Below are 25,998 nucleotides of genomic sequence, written 5' to 3'. Positions count from 1 at the left end.
GGAAAGCTGCGTCATGACGTCATCGCCTTGCGTCTGTCTGAATTTGCGCGGGTTCACTGTTGTGCTGGGTAAACTGTCAGCTTCGTCCTCCAAGAGCTCGTCAAGCGCCCACATAAGGTACAGAACGAACATGAAGTTTTTTTCGTCTGTATTATACTTTGCTCATTACTATAACGTGAGCTGCATTGGAAAGAGTATAAGTGAGGGTTTCCGCTAAACGTATGTTACCCAGATGTACGACTGGCTTCCATGTTTGTTTTGAAAGACTGTTCATGCTTTTGAACACTTGCAGATCACAGCCGTTTGTGTAGCGAAGCAAATATGTCGAAACGAAAGGCGTTTTTCGACGCTGCGTGTAAAGAAAACGCGGACGACTTCCTTCACTTCATCCGTCTTCATGTAAGTACGAAAACGAGGTTACAACCTTTAGGGCACTAAGACAGCTAAGAAATTGTTTCAGCGAAAACCGAATTATTATTTAAGGGTTAAATTCATAATGTATTTCCCTTTATTAGCATTTTCCATTATTTTCAGGTACAGCATTCAACCTGATGCTTTAATTATAACCCCACAATACCCTTTTTGTTGTCATATTATGGCTAATGAATAAGCAACATATAATATAATTGTGTTTTTCCCTATTATTGAACGATCAGAAGGACAAAACAGATCCCTTTGATGTGGAAGAAGTGGTGCAGGAGATGCCTAATGACCAGAGGGAGGGTCTGTGGAAAAAGTTAGCTGCACTCCTTCAGGACGTCCTGACTGATAGCCCTCCGGAGGAGAACATGCAGGCGGATCGGAGGGAGCAGAGTATGGAAGAAGAGACAAGTCCACCTCCTGTAAGTCTTCCTTCATGACCTACATATTAAGACAAAATGGCATGTCCCTGTTTAAGGAAACTCCACATTTGTGGTTAGGAAAACATCGTTTCTGTGGTTGATGGCGTCACAATAGTGGCCACAGTGTCGTTAAATGTCCTTCAAGACGGTGATACCTACAATGGCCTTCTCCAAATAGCCAACCATCTTCACGGTGTGTATCATCCGCATTTCTAACCGCTATACGAGTAAGGTATATTTTCTGAAATTTGCCTAATCTTAATTTTTGTCCATCTAGGTCTTCTGGTGTCACAGCAGATTTCAGATCCACAGATGCATCAACACATTCACACGCTGTTTGAAGTTTGGTGGAAAAAGGATCTCACTGACAAAGCAAAGTTTGGCCGCTCTGCTTTGTTTGTGTCTTTGCAGAAATGCTTTACTCTCAAAAAAAGTGTGAGTGGGAACTTCTTACTGAAATATGGTGAAAGTTGTCATTTGTATTCCATGTTTTGATTAATAATTATTTGCGTTTTAGGGTGCTGAGATTCAAAGACTGTGGAATCTACACTCTGTTATCCTGACTCTGGACTACAAGTCTGAGGACAACAGACAGATTGTAGACTTGCTACTTCAGTGTTTTCACTCTCCAAGCTTCATTAGAAATGACGATGTAAGTGGAATCATGTTAGCACATTTTAGTTTTGAAGTCACTGCTTAATTATAATTAGACAGAAAATATTATTAATTCAGTCTACACCAATATTTTAGATTCAGGTATGAATATCATAATTGTTCATCATTTTACATTAGGGAAATCACACATGCACATTTTTAAGATGACATCAAATATCTCTTCTCTTTTGTACGGTTACCATCAAAGGTAAGTTGAGCTTTTGCAAGACATGTTGTGTCTGATTCTGTAGGAGCATAAATTAATTCAGTTGGCAATAAAGAAGCATCTATAACTTCATCCTGACGGTTCTGAAACTGATGGGGCCGGACTTTGATTTAGTTTCCTGTTTGTCATGTTATCACAGGGAAAGAGATTCCTCGTGTTTCTTTTCAGCTGGGACATAACCTTCATCAGTGCCATTCATGGAACTGTGAAAAATCAACTGGAGTTCTTCAACAGGTCAGAATCCGACTTCCCATAAAAATTACGTACAGTGTTTATGGTTGGACACTTTGACAACAAAGACAAGTGCAACTGATCACGGCTGTCAATAGCATCAACTAAAAAGACTTCATGACCGACTAGGCTTCTGTTTAAACTTGGTGAAAGTGACTTTCAGCGTGAGTACGTCCTGTAATCCAGGGCTAAGGATCGCTTTGCATTGAGAACAGTTGCATCTCTCTTGTGGGTGGTGCATAACCAGCTCTTCTGTCCATGCGAATACAAAAATCTGCTTCATCTTAAATCCTTTTAATTCACTGTTTTTCAGTCGTCCAGCAGCATTATTTACATGCCAAACAGCTGCACTTTTAAAAAATTTCACTAACTATATAAATACAACTATTTCTCTATCAATAATCTTACTTATGCTGCTTCTTTAAAAATGCTAGTAACTCAATTAACGTCCTCCTGCACAGACTGTTATCATGACATGTAAATCGTTTCAGCACTGCAACCAGCAGTATTGCAGAAATCTACTTCAGAGCGTGGAAGAAGGCGAGCGGGGATTTCCTCGACAAGATTGAGAGTTCCTGTATCCAGGATTTGATGCAAAATTGCATCCTCTTACACAGAGCATCTCCTGTCCATTCCAAAGTCCGACAGGTATTTCTCACATTTTGTTAACCCCTTTCTTTTTCCTCAATTCTGCTTTAAAACCATGTGTCTGTGTACTTCTTTTCAGATTATCAGCCATTTCCACTCCAGAAAAGGATGCACAAGATTAGACAAGATGCTGCATAATCTCTACAAGCCTATTCTTTGGAAAGCTCTAAGTGTAGGTTTGCAAAGAATTCGTTGACTCTCAAGCTCATGCATCATGATACCTCACTGCTTTACTTCCTCAGGCGCCAAACTTTGAAGTCCGTGCAAATGCGGCCTTGCTTTTTACCGAGGCCTTCCCCATCCATGATCCGAGCGAAACCAATGAGCATGTTGACAAGAATATCCAAAGGCAGTTGGATGCTGCAATGGTGAGAAAGTTTGGAGACACAAAAACATGTCTAATTGAAATCATTGGGTTTGTTAGTAAGTGAAAAGTCATATTACACCTCGACATATTAGCATTATTATTAGTAGAAATACAAAAACACGATCAATTTATGTCTGACCATTCACACATTGGTGATTTAATATGAAACTACGGGGGAAACAAACTCAGAGTTGGACCTGGATAAGATGGTGATGACAGAGTCACATAATGCTAACGATTTTATCACACAGCTACCCTTGAGACAAATTCTGTGTTAGTAGCCCCTTTGCTGCTAGGGCACTAGGGAGGACCCTGTATTCTGCTGCTTTTGCAGGCTGCGTTCAGTAGACCTCAGAATAATAGGGTCTCAGATGTTGACTTGCTAAAGTCAGTTTTCAATGATTCAAATGTTTCATCCTCCCTAGAATCTGCTTGATGATCCTCATCCCAGTGTGCGCTGCAATACCACACTGGGCGTTTGTAAGATTCTGGCCAAGTGCTGGGAGCTTCTTTCCCCGACCATCATCACAGATTTTCTGAAGAAGCTGGTAATGGAACTGGCAACTGACAACAGCAGCCCTGATGTTCGCTGCTCTGTTTTCAAGGTGTGAACAATTGTTTGTTTTTAATCACAATAAGAGATTGTTATAAATTATCATTATTAAATGGCCTTCTTTGATTTCTGATCATTCTAGATTGTTGTAGAGAAATTATTTTGGACCTTGCATTTTTTTTGGGTTTTTATAGTTCTGTAAATGAATGAATGAAATGAAATTTCCTCCTATTACAAATTACTTATTTTTGTATCCCTGCATATTACTTAATTTAGGCTCTTCATGAACAGTCTTCTGAAAAGTTATCTACAAATAAAGCTTATTAGTAATGTTTTGTTTAAAAAGAAAAGTATTGGAGTTTGCTGGTTGATTTTTAAAATTAACTTGCCACATTTCTGCAGAGTTTGAGCCTTGTCTTGGACAATGCCCTGAGCCACCCTCTTCTGGAGAAGCTCCTGCCTACTCTAAAGTACAGCCTTCATGACTCCTCCGAGAAAGTTCGCTCCGCTTTCCTTGACATGCTCATCAAGGTCAAAGCAGTTCGTGCAGCCAAGGTCAGTGTTTGCTTTGCTTTTTAGTTTATTTTTCATTTCCAATTTTTAGAGATGTCCTAGTGCATGTTTGTTCAGAGAACATATGCTAGAAAAATCATAATTTATAATGGTTGTTTTTAAGGATGGGCGGTGACTTGTCGTACACGACATACCGCCAGAAACAATCTCCACGATGACAATTCTGCATCTCAAGATAAATTCGATAAAACGCGTGGCACACTCGCTACATTGGGCTTGCATACATGAACATGACGAGACTGAGATTTAAACTTATTTTTAATACAGGGAAGATTTTGATCATGACACTCGTCAACTCTGAGTCTCTGGATCCGTGTTTATTTTATTAGATGGAGTGGAGACATGCAGGGTCTCCTGCTGCGCTGGCGCCTCGGCGAAACACTGTGGTGAAAATAGTTGGATATTAGACAGACTTCCACTCCGGTATTGGCGGCGGCGTCCTCTTCGGCGTCCCTGATTACGGTTTATCGCGGACACACTCTCTCAGGCAGCGCTAATGCTACAACCCGACGTCAGTTAGGGACCATCAACAAATTCTAAAACGGTCGAAGTATCAGTGAAATCATCAATATGACAATGAAAAACAACCATTTTTGGTTAAAGAATTGTGAAAAGGTTTTTCATCATACAAGACAAATGACTGACATTTTGTATCATGATTTTTAGAATAGAATATGAGTAAATGGTTGTTTATTCACATAATTTCTAATATTTCTTCAACAGCATCTAGGAAATGTGTCCATACTGGTCCACAGTGAAAGTCAACTGTTAAGAGACATGAGATACAACAGACAGACAGCTCAATTTAACCCCTAAATAAAACTATGAGAGCAGTCTGTCAGACACGACTGGGTTCTACCAGAGATGTGAAACATTGAATTTCTCATCTCTACACTTAGTTAACTATTATATTGAAACATAAGCAAAAAATGTTGTTGGAGACATCACTTTCATCATAAAACAGTTTCAAGAGAGACCGGAGTGTGTCCAACACATGGAATAGAATGAAAACGTATTTATCCTGATAATTATCTCGATCGCTGAAATTACAATATTTATCATGATAATTTATTTTTGTCCATATCGCTCATCCCCAGTTGTCATGGTATAAGTAATTGCTCATATTGGTACTTAGTATTGGAAAGAACTCAAATGTCAGTACTCCTACTTGTCCTTGTATCGGGACAACTCTACCGTACCATAGCTGATGTTCTGATCCAGTTCTAAATGTTGTTAGAGATATTCTATAAGGTGTCTGTTCGAGATGATAGAGAAAAGGAAAGCAGAAGAGATTTAAGAGAGTATACTGATACTCTTGCATTAAAACAAACAAAAACACTCTTTCTTGCTTCATGGTCCAACAAGATTTGGAGAGGAGATCCTACCACCCACCAAAGAGCAGATGTTATATTTGATCTAAATAGAGAACTAAAAGCAGTCCAGTCCATGTTGAAATGAATGGAATTTAAAAGCCTACATTTAACCCTTAAATAATGTTGGAATTTGATAATGTTGGTCATCAAGGCAACTACAGTGCAACTTCTTGGTTCCAGTTTTGGGACGTGTGCAGCATGGAGCATTTGCTCGCTCGTCTCGCCATCGACTCCACCTCCGTTTCCAAGCGGATAGTCAGCCTGCTCTACATGTCCTTCTTTCCTGTCAACGAGTCAGAGAGGGAGTGGTGCTCTCGGTGCATCACTCTCATTCAAATGAACCCTATGGCTGCTCGCAAATTTTACCAAAATCTTTACAGACACACTGCCCCGACCAACATGAGTAAGTGCAATTACAATCATATTTTAAAAAGCATTTTAAAAAAGCATCCTGTAGATACAATAAACTTTATTTCCTCCCCCCCAGTTAAGATGATGTTGGCAATTCGTCGTCTTCTGAACTCCTGCATCAACGCCGACTTCGACAGGACCGACCTCAGTGACCCCAACAAGGAAAACAGCATTGTAAGAACCTATCTAAATGTCTGTTGAGCTTATCTTAATGAATGTTGAATTTGGGTGTGTTGTGGTTTTATTATCGTTGATTTATGTTTTTAAGTTTTTAAGATTGTATGTTTAAGTTTTATTTGGTTGTCAGTTATTGATTTTTAGAGTAACAGGACAAAACCTTCTTAAGGACAAATCTCTACTCTTCCTTTTATCAATGTTGAACGTTACAGCTTTTTAGATCGTGTGGGAAAGTTTCATTCAAAAAATGAAATAAATAAATATTGTTTTCTTTCTATACTCTAAAGATTCCTGTTTATGCAGCGCATGATATAGTTGTACTGTACAATTACTTTCAATATTTGTTGTTATAATATTTGGATATGTTGCAAAATTGGTGGCTTGACTATTAAACATTCTGGGGTTTACGTGTCCCATTTCAGCAAAGTGAGCACGACCTGATGGCCAAGGATATGGCTTTGGTGGCCAGTTTGCTGGAAATCATCGTTATCTTGTGGAGAAGTGTAGACAAAGCCCTCAAGCAAAATGAGGAGGCGATGAACTACACATACTCAAAGTTTGGCAGCGTTGTGTCCAAGTACTTCACTGTCTTTCAGGTACAAACATATGTTCTGGATAAGTTTCAGTCTTAGATTTTTTTATTTTGAATATTTTTCTTAATATATATTGTTGTATATATTTCCAGAGCGAGCGATGCACTGCCTCTCTCATACAATTGGCATCCCTTATGCCACCAAATTCAGTGCCAACATTCAGGTGAGTTCTGTTTTTACACTTGTTTTGCCTTCATTTATTTTTGATGCCCTTCTGTTTCCAGCTGCGGTGTGTTGTCCAAGCTGAGGAAAATGGATTCTAGCGTTTCAGTGCAGCAGTACAGCCAGTTGTTAGACTGCTTGTGCGCATGGGGTCAGGCAGCTGTCCTTCTTGAGCTGGTCACTGACTGGCTCACCAATGGTCTCCCAAAGAACGGGGTCAGTCCATTTGTGTGGATCAATCTGCCACATCCAAGCTGTTTGTCTCTGTCTCCTTAAAACGATGTTCTCCATGTCAACTGTAGGACACAGTGAATGTGGGTAGAAAAGTACGCATCGCAGAGACTGATGAGGCCAAACCGGACCTGGCTCTGGCCTACATTGAATACCTTTTCAGTCACTCGTCGACACGAGAGAAAGTCCTAGCCCTTGGTCAGAGTCGTGTGAAGCCGTTGTATACAGCTCTTGGGAATTGGAAGGTACGTACCCATTTTACTTTGTATGATGCAGCTTATATTATTATTTACTAATGAAGTTTTGATGCTACATGTCATTGTAAAAGTATACTTTTCCCAACTTGGCAAATTAGAATAAGAAGTGCAATTTATTTTAATCTTTAAATGTGTATAAAATTAGGTGGCAATTGTTTTTTTGCATGCATGCATGCAATGGTATTGAGAGGTTAAAAAATGCTCTGCTTGAGTCCTGATTTGTTTTTAGGAAGTATTAAAACCCATTTGTTGCAGTCTATCGACAAGGTTGTTTTATATGGTGTCATCATTTGGGGAAGTATTATTATTGGTATTATTATTATTGCAATAATAATACATAATAATACATAATAATACATAAATGATCTGCGGCTTAAACTTGTGTCCATGTTCTTTGTCTCAACAGTCGGTGCTCTACACTCATTTAAACTCCACGGCAGAACTGGAGAAAACTCCCAGCGTGGATGTTGCTCTGAAAGCCTTCATTTATCATGGTCGCCTGGGAGCGCATCTGCAGCATACTGTTAGCTTCTATTTCTCCTTTTTCATTTGTGCAGTTCTGCAAATATTCTTGTTTCCTTTAACAGAGGTGTTTTTGTTTCTGGTGGTGTAGCTGTCTGAAGGACGAGACTACCTGCTGTCGTTGGAGCATGTTGCAGCGTGGGTGGCAGAGAGAGTTCTGCCCTTCCTGACCAAATGTTCTGAAAAAAGTGGTGACTTGAGTGAGCAACCGCTGGCTGCTCAAATAATAGAGGTGAGTTTCTCATGGGCTGCTGATTCTAGCAGAGCTTTTTTGAACAGCTGAGAGACGAACACAGTGAAATGAGCCACAATGCTGAGATAAAGACAAAAAATGTTATGTCTCTGATATCTTTAGAGGTTGTCAACTGGTGTCTTGCAATGCAATATCATCTGTTCTTTACTTTAAATCTAACATTTTGGCTCAATATCAAATTCTCATCTTGAACCTAGTCGATCTGTTTATGGAAACTTCCTCCAGCTGTCATATAAGATAAGTTAACCAAAGTTTTAATAAAGGCTTGTGCATTATCACTGTGGTTAAATGTATTTCTGCAACACTCTTTGTCTTTACGGTCTCATATAATGGCAGTGAAATGATTCTCCACTCATAATCACTTTTAATTCTGGGCTAAATGACAGGATAACTGACAATAAATCATTTTTAAAGTCACCAAACGCATCTTTAATGGGAGTATTTAATACAGAAGGCGACTACTAAATCAACATATTGATACCATTAGACAAAATTGTTCCTTGAAAAAACAAAATAATATTGAGTTAATTTGTGACTGTTTTCTTTTTCTCTCCACAGGTCAAGTAGTATCTCTTTGTGTTATGGTTGATGCGGTCTTTCCTCTGCAGTATTTTATTTTGTTCACCGTCACGTAGTGTAGTAATGCAATGCCGTAGCACCCGGAACCATGGGTGGTGGTCTGGGAACTTGAACCAGTCCGAATATAATCAAGACGAATGTCAGTCAAACACTCACTGCATTGATTCTGATTTAAACAGCTGGAGTCGATGATCGGCTAAAATGTTGAAAGATTTTGCTCCTGCTGACAAGGCATTAAGCTTCCATTTTAGACTGTGAATAGATATTTCTCTTCCCATCTATTGGATCTCTCACGACTCCACTCACATTTTACTTCATCTCTGACAAGCCCAACTGTTTCTATTTGGGTGAATCATCCATAACAGATGGTTTTATAAGTTTAAGGGAGGAACTCATACAATAACTGTAGGATTTAATCATTTCTAAATGTGTTGTGATAGAGTTTCCTGTTGGTGTGTCGTGACGTGTTGCTTGTTGGTTTGGCTGACGAGAATTTCAAGGGTGGAATCCTCCATCTTTGTTCCCTCATCCTTCACTCTGGTAAGTCTCTTGCTATCTGAATGTTGGAATTCAAATGTTCAGAGTCCTGAGGTTTGATTTCTTTTCCCCATACAGAAGCAGGCTACTTTTGTATCCCTGGGATTCTGTCCGTGTTGAAAGAGGTGGTGGACACGTTCGAGCCTGACAAAGACAGTCCACAGGATGATGCGGAAGACCCAACGATTGTACTGCTGGGTGTGGTGGCCAATATTTTCCAGAAGATCATTGAGCTGTTGGCTCGTAGGCTGAAGAAAGAGCCAGAGGATGGACGTCAGGTGAGTGGATGGTCTAGTATTATTTCGTTGTCAATTAATGCCCTATCTTTTAGCAAGAATATCTCTGCTTTCTTGACTTATTTCTGCGGTTATGTGTTACTCTGATGTCACCAATGACTTGGTCTCTGTGCCCTTGGATGCAGCTGTGCCAGTCAGCTGTGCCTGGTCTGGTGGACTTCCTCCAAGTAGCCCAAATGTGGGACAGACCTCCCCTCATTGGAGTCTTTTCAACTCTGTTTGCTATCATCATCGTGGAGAAGAGGCACTCACTTCAGAAGGTAATTACGTTAAAATGCGCACATTGGGAGTTGACCTTATTGATCCTAGTAAATATTCTTTAGATGAACTATACTGGTTTGTATTACATTATTTGTCTGGGTTAAGTTGCATGAATTATTGTACTTCAAGTTAAGTGAAATCCAATCTGTGACAGAAGACTAACTCTCTAACTATACTGCATCTGCAGATGAACCACCCAGAAGAGGTGATCACCCCAGAATCAGTGGAGGACATGCCTCCTCTGTCGAGTGTCCTCTTGTCCGTCATCCTAAAATCTCGTCTGATGACCAGGTAAGTCTTGACTGGGCCACTAGATCATGCACTTGTTTAACTACTGGCATATTCAACACATATTTCAGGACGTTTTTGTCAGAACTCGGCTCGTCTCTGGAAGCCGAGGCCATCGACAGTCTCGTCGAATTGGCTGCCGTCCTGCACGTGCTGGCCGTCATCAGACACCGTGAGTCTTGGACATATATGCATTTCACGTCACATATTCTAACCTCCTTTGTAATTCTGTTTAGATGGACAGTCAAAAGCTCCCTTGAAAAGTGTAGCCATCTCTGTCCAGCAGAATCTTCTCAAGCACAGTGTCTCAAATGGGGATAACAGTGACATCCAGAGGTACGTTATTGGAACTGCAAGACTTTCAAATCGGGTGAAAAAAAGTGGCTCACTTTATTTCTTTGTTCCTTTACAGAGCCATTTACGACTCTTCTGTGAAGACATTGAACGAGATTTTGGATTCATAACTCATTATTCCAAATGAACATTTTGGTATTTTCATGACAGTATGATTTAAGCATGTCTCACTGATTAATTTTGAAATTAAAATACATACTGGTAATATAAATATTACTTCTGTGTTGTTTTATTGCATTGTTTTAATCTGCGTGTTCTCCTCAGTCCTGTCATGCGAGCGTGATCATGTGATGTGAGTAGACCACTCACAGCAGTGTAATTAGGTGGAGCTGCCACACTCAGTAGAGAGAAGAGAACTAATAAAGTGGAGTAAGTGAAAACACTTTAATTCAAATATGATTTCAATGCTGTAGTGTGTTAAAGCGGTTAGTATTCCTGCACACATTACAGTGTCAAACCAATCAATAGGAAAATTTGTGCTTTTACAATTTTTGGATCACTATTCCGATTTTTATTGTTTTGGTTTTTTTTTTCTTTCTCCTGACTGGATAATTATCTGAGGCTTGCATTGATGCTTGTAGAGGGTTTGTTGAACTAAGTGGTCTGGGACCTTCAACGGTGCGTTAGTGAAGAATGATAAAAATCATGTTAAAATTAACATGTTGTTCTGGGCTAGATCGTAAGTCATAGAAAATGCAAGCAAAATGCAGTGAAACTTGCTCTGATTTTAAATGTGTTGTTCATTTATCTAATTTTACTCATTCATTGTCTCTTCTACTGCATATTTTGTGTTGTGTTGGCAAGGCCTAATGTAAATGCTGTTGAGATAAATAGCAACTATTTATCGTAACTTATTGGTAGATAAACTTTGTATCTTGTGCTGCTGCACAATGTAATTCTAATCAGAATCATGTTCGTAACATGCTCTGTACACAACATATCACAATAAAATGAAAAAGAAATATTATAAAGTGCAAAAAGTAGTACAAAAGAGCTTAGAAACAAAGTGCAAGAAAATGCAGATTCAAGGACAAAGTGAGCAGAAAAACATGCCAAAGAATCCGTCACTGTACATTTTTCAGGGATGAATTGTACGTTTTTATTACCACAGGGAGAAAGGACCTCCTGTGGTGCTCAGTCTTTGAGTTGGGTAATCTCAGTGTGTTGGTCCGTGTGCTTCTGTATTGGACCCAGAGCTGATGGAGGGGGTGGCTGATGTTGTCCAGATGCTCCTTAGTTTCAGGAGCATCCTTCTCTCCATAACCGTCTCCAAGGAGTCCAGTTTCACCCCCACCACATCACCAACTTTGCAGATGAGTCTGTTAGTGTCCGACAGTAATACTACTCCAGCTACACATTTAAATTTTGCCGAGTTGAAAAAAGACCTGTCTCATGAGGAAACCTCATCATCTGTGCAAGTTAGACTGGTGGTGGATTGAACTGTGCTCCGCGGCCCGTTCTCATCCCTACGGAGGCCTCTGGTGGACAAATGGAAAATTTCAACACCTGTGCGCAGAGGACGACATGGCTTTATTCGAGCTCGTCCGTGTTGGCGGATATAAATGACAGACACGCGGTGCTGCATGTGAATTTTTGGTAAGCAATTAGATAGTTTTGACATACACAATATGCAGTTTTATTTAACACTGAACTCGGTTAGTATAACGAGTAAAAGCGTTTGCTAAAGCTAATCTTTTTGCTGTTTGCAAACTACCTTTCGCAGAAATGTATTTTTACCATGGCCAGGTGAACAACTTGTATTTTTACTATCTGTTTGCCAAGTTGCCCACCAACACCGCAAGTCTCTAGTGACCCCGCAGAACTTGTGGTTGCTAAGTTCTTTGTAGCTGCTGAGGCGAAACAAAGTTCTTCTTTTTACCCCTTCTATTGTAAACATTTGTAAGCCACCGTAAACGGAAGTCTATATAATCTTTGTAGAAAGATTTTCTGCGGATAATAGCTACAAAGAAAGGCATCTTTTGCTGAACGTCTCCAGAGGGTCCAGACTCCATGGCTTGGACACATCGGTCGTGTGTGTCGTCTGTTGCTGCGCGTGTGTTTGACGTCAGAACTCTAGGAGGGGCTGCTCCGTCAGTCTGGTCGCTGTTTGTGGTGCTGAAAAGACCCATTCGTTCCCCGCTTCCCGGCGATATCTCTCCAGAATTTCTCGTCTCATCCATTGTCTGCGTCTGCTCCCAGTTCCGGTCCAGCATGCGAGTCCTGTGGATGCAGCCGACCGTCGAGCGTGTGTAGCGGGGAGCGGCGGTATGGATCCTCGGCTCCTCCTGACTGCTCTGGCTGTCAGCCTCCTCTGCTCCTCACCTGCCGTCGCTGACAGGAAATACGGTCTGTGTTCTTGCCTTTCTGTCAACATCTGCACGCTTACATTCACGCTGGTGTTCTACAAAGTTACATTAGCAACCACCCAGCGAACGTGAGCTCCAACGTCACTGCTCAGATATCGATGGCTGTTGAGTTAAATATCTCGCCAGATGCAGGCATATACTGAGAAACACGTGTTAACATACATAATCATAATAACAGAAGCAGAGTGGTTGTAAGGGAACGCGAGACCCACAATCATGTTAAAAAACAAAACAAAACTACAATTATAAAAATAACACACAAAGACTGAATGATCTGAATGGCCAAATTAAAAAAAAAATCAGAAGAATTTGCTCTTAGAAGGTAATAGGTCTTCATATTGCATAATGCTAAATTAATGCTGACCTCAGTATGTGGCAACCACTTTACAGGCAAAGTTGACCGGTGAGACTAAACTTTGGCGAGGCCTTACTTTTTGGCTTGTTTGCGTGCGTCCCTCATTGAACCAGTGACTTACTGAATAGTGAATGACGTCGACTTCATCACCCCACCACCCTGAACTGCTGCGAATCTAATGATACTTTCATTTTGAACTATATACAGAGATTTAAATGAGTTAACTTGATTGATAATACTGTTAATGTGGAAATATTTACTGTATATGCAGTGTTTTTAAACAAAACACACTCACATTATCTACCTGCCTCGGCCAAGTACCAATGATTCACTCTATATTCATATCTGAGGACCTTAAAATGGCATCTGAATTGCTAACAATATCTTGTGATGAATCAATAATGACATTTTGAGTGATTAAGTATGAATAATATTGTCTGTCTGTCTGTGCCCTGCGGTGAACCGCTGACCTGTGTAGGGTGTATTCTGCCTCTCGTCCGATGTTGCTGGGATAGGCCTGGCCCTCCCGCAATACTGCGAAGGGAATAAGCAGCAGCACTCTCAGAAGTTTGGCCTCCCACTAAAGTCATTTAATGAAGTATTTCACAAGGACACTGCTGATTTTTATGAGCTGAAAGTGTTGACCACCATCTCTCTAAACGTTATTTATTCGTGCCACATCTTGTGCCGATGCTAAAAATGGAAAATAATGACTATTCACCCACCTTCATTCATAAACAAGCAGGAATATTACTCATTAAACTCCCTGAAGCCAGTACTTCAGAATCCACTTAAATATTTATGTGTCCACTGTAAAGGGCATCTTTCATAAGCACTTCCTTCATCTTCAGACTTGGCTGACTCGTAGTTTCTGTATCCTTGATTTGTTCCTCAGGCCTCAGACAGCGCATGCTAATAATCGCTAACATGGATCCGGTCCAAAACTTGCAATATTGTAGAATCCATCATCATAACTGTGTTCTTTTTTTTGCATGATGATTCATCTTGCAGTGAACGCAGCACCGGGGCTGCAGCTCATGTACTTCCATCTGAACTCCTTCCCTGGTGGATGTAAATGGTTAGTTATAAGAGGATGTGTTTGTCACCACAGCTTCTAATTGACGTTTATTATTATTGGACAATATCAATATTCACTTCTCGCACAGTTAAGGACACAGTTGCTTCAATGAAGGCCTCGTATTATGCAAAAGTGACCTCTTTATTTGGGGCCTCTTTTGCTCCATCAAGCATGCATGAGATTAAATAAAAGCCTTCAACATTTTTTATTTCTGTGAGCAACCCAGCCCTGAGCTGTTCAGATTTTTTTATAGCTTCATTTGCCCGCACATTTGAATAGTCCCACCCAACTCCCCCCTCCACTTTCTGCCTCACTTTTGTCAGAGAATATGTAAAGTAAGGAGCTTTTAAGTTAAATCTTTCTATTTAAATGTATTGAATGTACTAACTGCTTTATGGTAGCAATATCTTTGGTTTTTATTCACTTGCTTTATGAGTGTGTGAGTAGCACAGATGGCAGAAGCGGGAATGACCTGTGGTTAAAGATCAAAGAAAGAGTAGTCTGAGGGAGAAAGAACCAGGCAGAAGAGAGACACAGCATGTATCTACTGCACATGAGTTTTATGGTTGGAATGATTTATTTTAGTACGTTATTAAATGTCGCAGAAGTTAGCATAAAATTAAAAAAAAGCTTTAATATCTCTATTTGTCTTGCATGCAGGTTATTACTATGTAATGTAATTTTACTTTCGACAAGAGGCATTTTGGAGTATTTTGCAATCCATTATTTTTATTTATTATTGCCATTACTAGCTCATATAATGAACGTAACCTCATGCAGGAGGTTTACTCTGATATTTGGAGAACATGCACAGGTTTGTTTTGGTGAAAATTCATGGGGGCCAACTGCTTGTCTTGATTTACTTTTAGCTGAAGCAATATCGTCAGACTCACAGGTCATTGTAGCAGTATATTTAGCAATTACATTCACTTCTGAGCAACTCAACTCAACTTTGTAGGCCACAAATGTCCTGCGGTCCAGACTCCGCTCATGTAGTTGACTTAGGTCAAGCAGCAACATGAAGCAGTCACATGATCAATATGGACAAAGAGGCAGGCAGGAGCAGGGTTAATACAATGCTGTTTGTCAGAACCTGTGTTACACTCACTCATGATATTTTAACTTCACCAGTTGAATTAGTTTGTAGCCAATGTTTTAAAAAATTACTAAATAAATGTAATTTATTTTTCACGTTACCAATGAAACGACAAAAACCCAACTGCTGCATTCTCCTTTTAAACTTTTATTCATAAGCAGCCACATTTTTTGTGTCACAGTAGCAGGGGAATGTAAATCCACACTGACTGATCCAGGATCAGCTGCCAGAGTACACAACTGTATAAACTATATCATGAGCAGCACAGCAAATACAGGTTTGGCTCTGCCGCACTGTGATGATTCACACATACTGCATCGGATTGTGTATATATTTAGAAGAGAGGGGGGCCGTCACTGTCTATACACGCAATCACACATGTACACGCGCGCAGGAACACTTCCAGGCTGACACTTATTTATGCACTCTGGCCTCCATGAGGAGCATTTAAAGTAATTATTCTTGACCTCCTTCCATATTCTGCTTTTCCCCAGCTGCTAAATGATATGATGATACTCAAGAATGAGTCCATGCTCATGATTCCCCTGAGTTTTCTTTAAATTCTCACTGTCTTTCGCCTATTCTCCATTGTCAGAGAAGGACTGGGAGCTGGAGACGAATATTGTTTTTAATGAGGCCCTCACAGGAGCTCACCGTAAAAATTTGGATCAAGGTGTAATTGCCCTGTTGTGTGTGTGTGTGTGTGTGTACGTGTTTATATATAATGATACTTTGGATGATTAACTGTGGTATAACCAGAGCCTCTTGCAGGTGCATCTTCACATCACCAATCCTGAGATATGTTTCACTTTTTCGTGCTTTGCCTCGTGATGGGAATTTTGGTCACTCTTCATTTTCTATAGACTTTTCACCAACATATAGGAGCCATACACATATTCCCTACTACTCACAAGGGTATGTTAATACTTTTTCATGATTTGACATTTCATACGAGGGGAATTCATTTGATTGATACTTTATTATAATTGTTTCTTTTTCTTGTTGAATAAATACAGTGAAATAAAGTGCATGAGCAAATGGCTTTTAACTGCAGTACCTGTAACTCGCATCCAAAACACATTGATTGAAACATTGTGATTAGATTTACCGTCTTTTGAATAGTAATTTTCTTTTTTTCAAAACTCCTTTCATCGATTGGTTATCACTCATCTGAAGGTGGGTGACAGGGGCTGCAGTCATGAGACCCAGGCTTCGGCTCTTGTAGAAGAATACAGGTGTGTTCTCAGGTCAACTGGCAAGTCCGGGTCTGCCCTCCTCCCTTTTGATCTTGCCCCAAACCACTGTCTAGAGAGGCGTGTGGGAGGTATATGATAAGATTATCTCACTGGAAAGGGAGATCATTTCAGGTTAAGTCTCCAATGGTTGAGGTTCCCACCCTGTTTTCATTTTCATCCATCGCTATCTGAAGCTTGTGTTTCTCGATCCTCAGGTTCAGTGACAAATCATTTACCCACATGCCTTAACAGACCTCACTATCTGAGGTCCGTCCACACTGTTTATCACAGTTCTGTCGACTTCATCCCCACGAAACTGGTGGCATCGACCAAACCATAACCTGTCTGATGTCACTGTCCCCCCTCTATCACCTTCCAGTTGTGACTTCAGAGCAATTGAATCGCCAGAGGCTAAGGAGTAGTGCTTGTACTGCTGCAGCTGTTGGAGCTCTTCATTTTGCTCAGCATGTTTGTGTCGTACTTTGCATTGTGTACACTTAAGCCAGCCTTTGTGCGAATGTGCCTTATTCCACGTTTTTTGTGAGAGCATTACGCTCATACTGTGAGTTTTTGGAAATGACTATGCGATTACGCTGCATTGACAAAATGAAAAAATGTTTTTCCGAGGGGTGAAGACATAACTTGTGCAGAACTTGGCTGTCTTCAAACTAGAGCAAACTCACCTTGGCTTACTGGTCTCACCTCCATAAATGCCTTAGATTTATCTCATCCCACTTTGATTGTGATTTGATTGTGAGTAAATCTTGGCCAACACCTCCCAGATAAACAAACAGCAGACACTGCTTTGTGTGTATCAGTGAGTATTCTACTAAACACACTTTAGGTCTGACTTATAGGCACAGCGTACAGTGGTTATGTAACTGAGTGCATGATTTAGATGCTCTCCTGCCTTTTACAGCATGAGCACCGCTGGTCTCTCGTCTCATCACGACAGCTGACTGGTTCCTCTGGCGTGACACGCTGGTCTTTAGCGGAGGTCACAGGCTGGGGAACAGAATGTTCTTTTTCACTGACTCACTTTGAGTGTTGTAAACAAACAAGGAGTATTATTCCTTTGGTTAAGAGGACCTCACTGTGGAGGGAGATTCTTGTATTTCACCTGATTTTGATGTCATTCCTGAGATGGACGAGTCTAAATCTGTCTGTCTGAAGCACTTCAGAGACTGTAGTTGGTATTCAGAGCAGCGTTTCTGATGTTTGCAGTGTTGCAGCATTGTTCTGCATCTCAATAACAACCAGTTGTCTTTTAAACATGGAGCCGAACTGCTGCCTCTGCTCAAGGTCGAGTTATGTAATGACAACAGTCCTCTGAATTGTGTGCGTGTGAGAGAACCTCTGGTGCAGGGCTTTTGGGGGGTTCAGTCCTTGATTCGACTAGTCAGATCTTGACATTTGATTATGTAGCATTGCCTTTTGTTATCAGACCATTTTATTCAGAACGATTTGCAATATGTTATCTATTTTGGAGAGTGAATTGAGCATTTGTGAGTGTGTGTTTGTGTCTTGTCTTTTCATCAAAGCTGCTAAGTGGCAAATGGGCTCACATATGTGTACGATATGAGTCTGTGGAACACTATACTTCATCCTTCTCCTCCCTCCTTTTGTGTACACACCGTGATATCTGATAAATTTTGAAGCGTTTAAATCATTGCAGAACATTTAAAGGGGCTGAGACATCAGCACGGATGTTTTACGATGGCATGAATGGACCGTGTATGTTTTTATATATATATATATATATATATATATATATATATATATATATATATATATATATATATATATATATATATATATATATATAGGCAAGGCTGTTTATTTTCATCCTGGTTTCCGTTGTCTGTGTGTTGCTGACACCCGTTTTATCACCTACAGGAAGAGTTATTCACTTAATCCTGAAACAAACCCAGTGATTGCAGCAAAACATCATTTCTTTTCTTCTTTTTTTTCCCCGTCACATCTGCAACAACCTTTTTTAACCCTTGTATGGTCAGCAACAGCTTCAGAAATCACTTATATTTTTTGCAGATTTAAGAGGATTTCTAAAGATGATCCCATTACAAATGTCAACATAGCTCATACGCCTGGCACGTTTATCAAGTCTCTGAGCCTCTTGAATTCTTCATCCTCATAAGAGAGAGCTGCAGCTAAACACCTCTAAAAGATCAGCTCACTTATTTGTTTGTAAAGGGGATGTAAGCAGATTTCACATCTCACTTCTACCCTTTTTTATGTCATGGGAAGAATCCCAATACACCCTTTTAAAGATCTCAACGCAAAATCCACCCTTCCAACTTCCAAATTTTATTTAAAAGCACACATTCATTCTTTTATATATCCAAGGGTGGGACGCAGGGGCAGTCTTAGCAAAGAGTCCCAAACTCTGCTACCTTGGACACCAGGGGGCAGCACATCTGGGTGCAACACCTAAGCTGAAAACTTTTCAGCCATCCCTTCATCTGAGGTGGGCACAGCATTCAGCCTCAGACATCCTTGATAACAGACAACCTGAATGGGTTAATAACTGTTTTGGTTGGTTAGAAAGAAGAACTTGACTTTAAGATAATTAGAATATTGGTTGTGATAAATGGTGGTGAGTGTCCGTCTCTATATTTAATGTGTCTTGGTGTCTCAGCTGGGCTGAGTGGTTTAAAGAAACACTACACCACTCTCGCTGAGATGTAAACAGTACACCTTCCCGGAGCAGCAGAAACAAATAGCATCCTTATCTTGTACAGAAATGAACACTCACCCCCATCTTTTTGAATCATTCAATGGCAAAACTGCTTCCCTAGCTGCTTCAATGAGAGAATGAAAACGGAAGCCTTTTCTGGTCTTGGGGCTCAGCCACATTTGGTGTGATAACCAGACCACGTGCGATGTTTCTTTGAGAGTCTCCAGATGGATGAGACTAGGCGGTGACTGAGAAGAGAGAGTGTGGGCTATGTGTCTGCGTGGGTTGCTTCTGAGCAGAAGGGAGTTGTGTCACATGGTTGAGTTGAGACAATCAATCTTGGGTCTTGATATTATAGGTGAGGAATGATGAGGAAGACTTGAGAAGAGCCATTGTTTGGTGTTGTGTCATCATACCAATCTCAGACCATCCATCCATCAGCACCAGCATCGGCATCGGCTTTGATCCGACCTGCACGTCTCTGGGTCCTGGAGACATACAGGTCATGAAGAGGTGGCAGGCTGCGATCGATCACTTTCTCAGCAGAAGGTGCAGCATGCGCTGCAGTCTGCTCTAGTCCCTGGTGGTGGCGCTGCTGTATCAGACAGTGATAGAGGAGGTGAGGATGGACTGGATGATGGCCGTGTAGAACTCCACCAGCAACTTTGTCGGCAGTCGTAGTGTCTTTAGCTGCCGCAATAACAACATTCTCTGCTGGGTCTTCCTGATGATGGACCTAATGGTCAGCTCCCATTTGAGGTTTTTGGTGATGGTGGTTCCCAGGAAGCAGAAGGAATCCACAATGGGAATGGGCAAACCAAAGTGTGGTTTTGAGATGGTATGATGGCGTGAGTGTAATCTTTTCTGAATTGATGTTGACCCATCAGTGAGGCTATTCTACTGTTTTCCTTCCTGTAACACAAGAAAAATGATCACAAATGCGATGAAGAACTGCCTCAGAATTTTCCACTGAAACTCTACGGACCTGCTGTCTCTATTTCCGAAGGTCTTCCATTATACTGTGAGTGGACCAGGGAGTAAACAGCAGAATAAACTGGAAGATTACACCTCTGAAGTGTTGCTGTAGTTCTCTAGTTTGGAGCACTATACAGGAAACACGACGTCTTGGCTGCCGTCTTTCAAGTGGGCGTGTGACGTGGCTACAGATAAGCAGTTGAAGATGGTTGAGTTCATGTTCAATATTCATATAATATTCATATTAAATATTAACATTACACTCACTATGTGCTCACTTGTGTTTCTAGCCCAACTTGGCTGTGTGGTCTGACCTTGAGCTCCTCAGCACATTCAAAAGGAGGTCATTCAGCTGCTTGACTCTCTGCGGTCGTGCTCCAAAGCCCCAATCACACCTCACAAGAGCAGCGAAAATCAAATGTCTGAATCATTTAGCGAAGGCCAGAGAAAAGGTTGCGCCTGCCTATTTATGGGTCCTCTGTTGCCTCGGTGACGCTGCCATCTTTAATTCATGGCAGTTGTCTGCATTGTCGCCCCGAGCTGGCAGCTGAGCAAGAGTGACCTGCTTGCTCGGGAATTCCGTGTTGAATTCTTTGGAAAGTTGGTGATGAATGTGTTTGATTACACTCCTGGATGTCACGTTGTTTCACATCCACCTCCCTCTTCAATCAGTCTGATCCAGAACCACCCCAGCAGCTACTTTCACCACAAATGATTCATGTCCTTCATAACTTTTTTCTCTTTTGTACTTAGAGAAATTATCTCCACCATTTATCAAATGGAATGAAGTTCAATTAGAATGTGATATTCCTGTTAAATGACTGTTTATGAGTTGACTGAGAAGTCATATTGCAAATTTAGATGTCTTTTACGTAATCTAATGCCAATGTTGGCACTCAAGTGAGCGTAGACCTTCACCGTGCCACTCATTTCCACTCACGTTTTGTCTTATCCAACATTATTGCCCTACGTATATTTTGTTTTTGCAGTCACTGACCGCAATGAGCTCACTCAGACAGCAGGTGCCAGTGGTTTTACCAAGCTCATACAACTCACTGGTCCCCATGACTGGCAGTGCAACAGAATAGAAATCACTGGAGGACATTTGTAAATCCATATAAAAAACATAATCAGACATTTCACGTTTTTCTTCATCCCCAACTACATTTACTTGAGAATCTAACAAACATGTTTAAGTAGATACACTAAGGTATATGACTAACCCAGCCTTTTTTAATGAATTAAATTTTCATCATTGACTATTTTTGTTATCTCTATGTCTTTGAGAAACTGAACCATATTAATAATATTAATAATGTTTGCCAAGTTAGTTGTTAAGCAGTGATAACTATAACTTTTCAAAATGTGTCAGTGTACGAGCCTGCTTTGCAGGATGCATTTCAGTTCCAGAATGTCAGAATAGTGGTATTACATAATTTCAAGGAAAGACATCACAAGAAGCAATACTTTATATTTCTAATTTCTTGGCTTTTCTATGCTGAATATAAATTGGTCATATTGTTGTTATTACGATTGTTAATAGCGACAATCATTAATATAAACAGACCATGTTAAATAACGCCTAGCTGACCTAGATATTTCACTAAGTATTCAATAATGCGGTAGTTGTTATGTGTGAACGTTGAAAATGGATCGGAACCAGAATGATACTTCAAAAACAGCCGGCATGGGCAGCTTGTCTTTGTATGGTGCAGAGGCTCTGTACAGAGAGGGAGCAATTTTGCCACACCCCAGCAATTCAGAGCAGCGCAGACGTTAAAACATAATCATTATTGTAGTGAAAAAAAGATGACAAGTTTTGGTTACATTCATTAATTTGTTATATTCCGTTACAGCTGTCTCATTTCAATCAGGTTACTCAATTACATGCCCTAGTTTCTGTGGCGTTTTCTGTCATTTCTTGTGTATTCATGCTTTCATTTCCTGCTGGTTACTTGTCATATACGGGGTCATGGAACACCGGTCGAAAGGCTGCATCACTCTGCAGCGGGAAACCTTGAATTTTAGCTGAATTGAAAGTCAATCTCTGTGTGATGTTTGACTGTAGAGAGACTGAAGCGGCTGTAGGAGACCAACACAATTCCATTGTTATCTGTGTCTAAAAGGTATCAGGCAAAGGCAAGTCAGAATCATCAGAACGTTTTGAACACAGCTAGTGAGTGGATTTCCTAGGATGATGTTCACAACATTAGAATGTAGGAGTTGAGAAACGCAGCCACCTTTAATTTTAGCACAACGATTCCACAAAGCTTCTCTGACTTGGTGTCAGCCGGATGCTAATTTGTGTGCAGGTGGTGTTACTGTGAGCTGCCAGTTTTATTACAACCATTTATATTAACTCTGTTGGGAAATTGCCTTTTTGGCTGACAGCACAGGTGTGTGTGACGCGGCATGACCTTGCTCAAATCCTTTAATAGTAATTAAAGGGATGTCAGCGGCCGCAGAGAGAGATTGTCCGAAAAACGAAAGAAGTTGGGAGTGTCTGTCCTCGTGGCTGCGGTCCCAGCATCCTCCTTGGCTGAGAAGAGAAGGCAGATGGCTCGGCGGTACTGGCCAACCACCTGTGAGGGGAATTTAAGCACCTAGCCTGTGAATTTTGTTCAGCCGCTTGTTCAGGAGCTGTTTCATTGTCCAGACAAAGTCAAAGGGTCAAACGCTTTGAGTCGAGCAGCTATTTTTCATTGAGGACAGAAATAGAGAGCAGGTCTGGACCCACAAATACCCTAATTTCCAGACGATGAGCGCGCCTGAATATATGCGGCACCAACTATAAACTTAAGAAAATACATTTTGTCTCACGCATAAGCCGCATTAGTCTATAAGCCTCCTGTCTTCATCCTAGAAAGGTCAGTGTGTAACAGCTTAAAAATGCACAAGGGAACGCAACATCATGTCTGAGCTTGTTTTTAAAATGAGTCCAGCGTCAACAACATGCCACCAATATAATTAGATTTGAACCAATGAAATCACGGTATGGATATGAGTCTAGTAAGGAAATGCTAGTCTACGATCTGATTCACTTATTTGGTCTACCGTCTATATTTCATATATTTTTAATAGGGCTGGGACATGAAGATATTAATTTTTATGAATTAATGACAGCAAACCAAAATCCAAATAACAGATTAATCACACTTTTTTCCCCAAAACTAGAACTATAATACAACAACGATAACCGCCCTGATATTCTGATAGAGTGACTGATATATCGTGGTCAGATTCATCCCTCTGACCTACTTTGGAACTGAACGTAATGATGATGAATAGTGAAAAATGAGAGCAGGTTGATAACTAAAGCAGATTTTTTTTTTTGAGCCGTCCCATTTGTCCAAGCTCATGTTCCTATAAAAAATGTTCCTATGAACGTAAGCAACATAACGCCTGATGTGTCTAACACAGTTTGCATGATAGCTAAAAATATCTGGCGTGGCAGACACAAGTGAAACCACTTACATATCCCTGTAGATCCTCTAAATCCCTCCGAGGCTGTTTGCCGCACTTCCACAGTGATGAGCTTCAGTGATTGACCTCTGTCGGGGTTGACATGGCAACACACGGCAACACTACCTTAGCAGAAGTCCTTTTTTTTTTTTTCTCCAAGGACACGCTGATCATCACTTGAGAACCACTGAAGGAAAAGACAACTGTGCTTACTCTTCCCAAGACTTCAGTTCAGATCTGACCTGTTGGAATAAAAGGGAATAAAAAGTGTTTTCAAGCAGGACGACAAGCCACGCGTTCTATTTTCTGCCTGAAGTCATCTGCCGCGTCCTCTGTGATTGCGTTTTAATTAAAAGTTGCCATTTTAATCATCCGTGGCGTAGCAGTGGAGGAAGAGGGCATGCTGTTATCAGTCGTGCGTACCTGCGTGTCAACACACACGCACAACACAAACTTGGCTTCCTTAGCTGTATCATTAATTGGAACGCACTAATTAAACTTGAGGGTTGACAAGGCTTCCTGGAAAAGGCAATGACTTGAAGAGGGAAACGATGAGGAGCAAAAGTTGGCCAGACTGACACGAATTGTGGCGTGGTGAGATACACTGTCAGACAGGATTGCCAGGCTTCTTCCTTTATTGACACGCAATACAAAATGAGGGACAACGTTCGAAGGCTTTTGAGGGGGCCCTATTGTGCATTATTTCCTCCTCAGTTATCAAACCTCTCACGCTCATAGAGTAGCGTCTAAAAATAAATCAAATTATTGTATTTAGTTGGTTATTTTTAGTTAGCATTGTCCATTCAGCCTCCTGGCTCGAAAAAGGTCGGTGTGCCATGTTGGTGATTCCATTCCTGCTTTGACTGAAAATGTCAATCATTAATGGTGATGTCACGATGCCTCCCAAGAACAACTTGATGTTTCAGTTTGGTCTCTGAGTTTGCAAGCATGAGTCTATTTATGCCTTTAAAATGTTGAGAAATGGCGTTTTTCATCATTTTTTGTGACGTTTTTACTCCTTATTTAGTCTCTTCTTTTTCATGTGTTAAGAACAGTATGCTCATAGTTTCAGCATATCAGTTTCAGGTGTCTTGCAACAATGCTTCTGTCGGGAATGTGGTGTCTGCCTGAAGCCAAAGTGCCTGCTTTGACTTGGTGCACCATTTTGTCTCCTTGAAAATCAATGCATCTAGAGAAATCACCAAAATTGAATCGCGTCTGAGTTTGCCCATTTCTGATCAACCCTAACAGTTTCACTGAAATACGCTCATTTTGGAGTCATGACAAACATTATATAACCTATGCCGTGCCATGTGCTAATCATGTGACATTTAACCAATAAACCTCTCATGGTAGAAGCATCCCGTACAAAAAGAGACGATACAATGTGCAAAATAGTTGCGTGCCATTTAACACATTTTTGTTTTGTGTTTTTAGCCATGCAGTGTTTCCATTCATCTTTTCATTTCAGCACACTTCTTTTCTTTTCATTTGATCTGTGAAATCAAGGTGCAGAGACCTCACTTTCATTCTCTTCAAGCGTCTAAGACAGACAAAAAAACGCCCCTCGTCTCCTCGGAACTAAAAGACCACAGAATTCTGCTTGTTTAAAAAGTCTGTCTCATCAGTATGAAGCAATTAGGAAACTTCCCACTTCCCTAATCTCATTATTGATAAAGGCCTTGCCTCTGCCACGGAATGCTCTTTATTCATGGCCATGAGCTTCTCGTAACTGTCCAGTGAAGCTTCCCGGCTGAAAGGTGCATCCCACAGTGGAATTGAAAGCGATACGCTTTGGGCCGTCTTGGTTGTTGATGCGTGTTTTGCAACAGTGTGGTGCTGAGACTCTGATATGTCTTGCTCATGTGGGATATTTGGTTAGTAGAAACCTGGATTTACAAGTGAGTGATGACAAGTAATGCTCTGCTCATGGGATTCATGCTTTAATGAAGTTTCAGTCAAGAGTTGATCAGATGTGGCCAGCGTACTGTGAATTAACTAGTAAAGCACTCAGAGAGCACAAACCTCCGCTGGGCAGCTTCAGTCCACCCAACACAATCTGGAGCTGCCCAGCTTGATGAGATAAATAAAAATCATCCATGAGAAGCCAGATATCCACACCTCAAGTGTGATTTGGTTTTTTTTCACCGCATGTTGCTGGGAAAGACGTACCGTGTTTGAGACATAATGCATTTGTGTGGGGGCATGTCTGCTTCAGACTTTGGTTAATGCAGGAGTTTGAGTGATGTCATCTACTATCTGTAATATCACTACAAAAAAAATTCTGTGTGGTAGATATGTGTCGGTGAGTTCATGATTTTTGTACAAAGAGTTGTGTAGTTTAACTT

General features: G+C 40.7%; 2 protein-coding genes across 3 annotated transcripts in view; both read left to right on the top strand.

The window, feature by feature from the left end:
* The first annotated feature begins 31 nt into the window (after nt 1–31).
* On the top strand, nt 32–10,590 carry ncapg2 (non-SMC condensin II complex, subunit G2). 2 transcript variants are annotated; one of them, XM_053859911.1, is made up of 27 exons: nt 32–117; nt 293–399; nt 657–842; nt 921–1,035; nt 1,120–1,277; nt 1,360–1,494; nt 1,862–1,956; nt 2,445–2,601; nt 2,681–2,773; nt 2,844–2,969; nt 3,394–3,573; nt 3,924–4,076; nt 5,648–5,870; nt 5,955–6,052; nt 6,478–6,651; nt 6,741–6,811; nt 6,873–7,026; nt 7,113–7,286; nt 7,705–7,821; nt 7,912–8,052; nt 9,093–9,192; nt 9,268–9,467; nt 9,611–9,745; nt 9,934–10,037; nt 10,106–10,206; nt 10,271–10,370; nt 10,447–10,590. In XM_053859911.1, exons 2-27 carry the CDS (start codon nt 322–324, stop codon nt 10,496–10,498), a joined length of 3,420 nt encoding a protein of 1,139 aa, XP_053715886.1. In that variant the 5' UTR covers nt 32–117; nt 293–321; the 3' UTR covers nt 10,499–10,590. The 2 variants fall into 2 exon arrangements, with proteins under 2 accessions (XP_053715886.1, XP_053715887.1); XM_053859912.1 differs by having other exon boundaries at nt 117–219.
* Nucleotides 10,591–12,459: 1,869 nt separating this feature from the next.
* Nucleotides 12,460–25,998, top strand: part of ptprn2 (protein tyrosine phosphatase receptor type N2) — a 138,816-nt gene continuing 125,277 nt past the window's right edge. The window contains exon 1 of the mRNA XM_053859271.1: nt 12,460–12,734. Coding sequence (XP_053715246.1) covers nt 12,656–12,734 — 79 coding nt within the window. The 5' untranslated portion in view covers nt 12,460–12,655. The remainder of the gene's footprint in view (nt 12,735–25,998) is intronic.

The sequence above is a fragment of the Synchiropus splendidus genome, chromosome 3 (assembly GCF_027744825.2).
Source record: "Synchiropus splendidus isolate RoL2022-P1 chromosome 3, RoL_Sspl_1.0, whole genome shotgun sequence".
Classification (NCBI taxonomy): Eukaryota; Metazoa; Chordata; class Actinopteri; order Syngnathiformes; family Callionymidae; genus Synchiropus; species Synchiropus splendidus.
This window is presented reverse-complemented; position numbering and strand designations above follow the sequence as displayed.

Bases quoted from the DNA above. Each gene is read 5' to 3' on its own strand.
- ncapg2 (XM_053859911.1), top strand. From the start codon at position 322: ATGTCGAAACGAAAGGCGTTTTTCGACGCTGCGTGTAAAGAAAACGCG. The intron at 1,495-1,861 runs GTAAGTGGAATC...ATGTTATCACAG, and splicing joins GCTTCATTAGAAATGACGAT to GGAAAGAGATTCCTCGTGTT. The intron at 6,053-6,477 runs GTAAGAACCTAT...GTCCCATTTCAG, and splicing joins CCAACAAGGAAAACAGCATT to CAAAGTGAGCACGACCTGAT.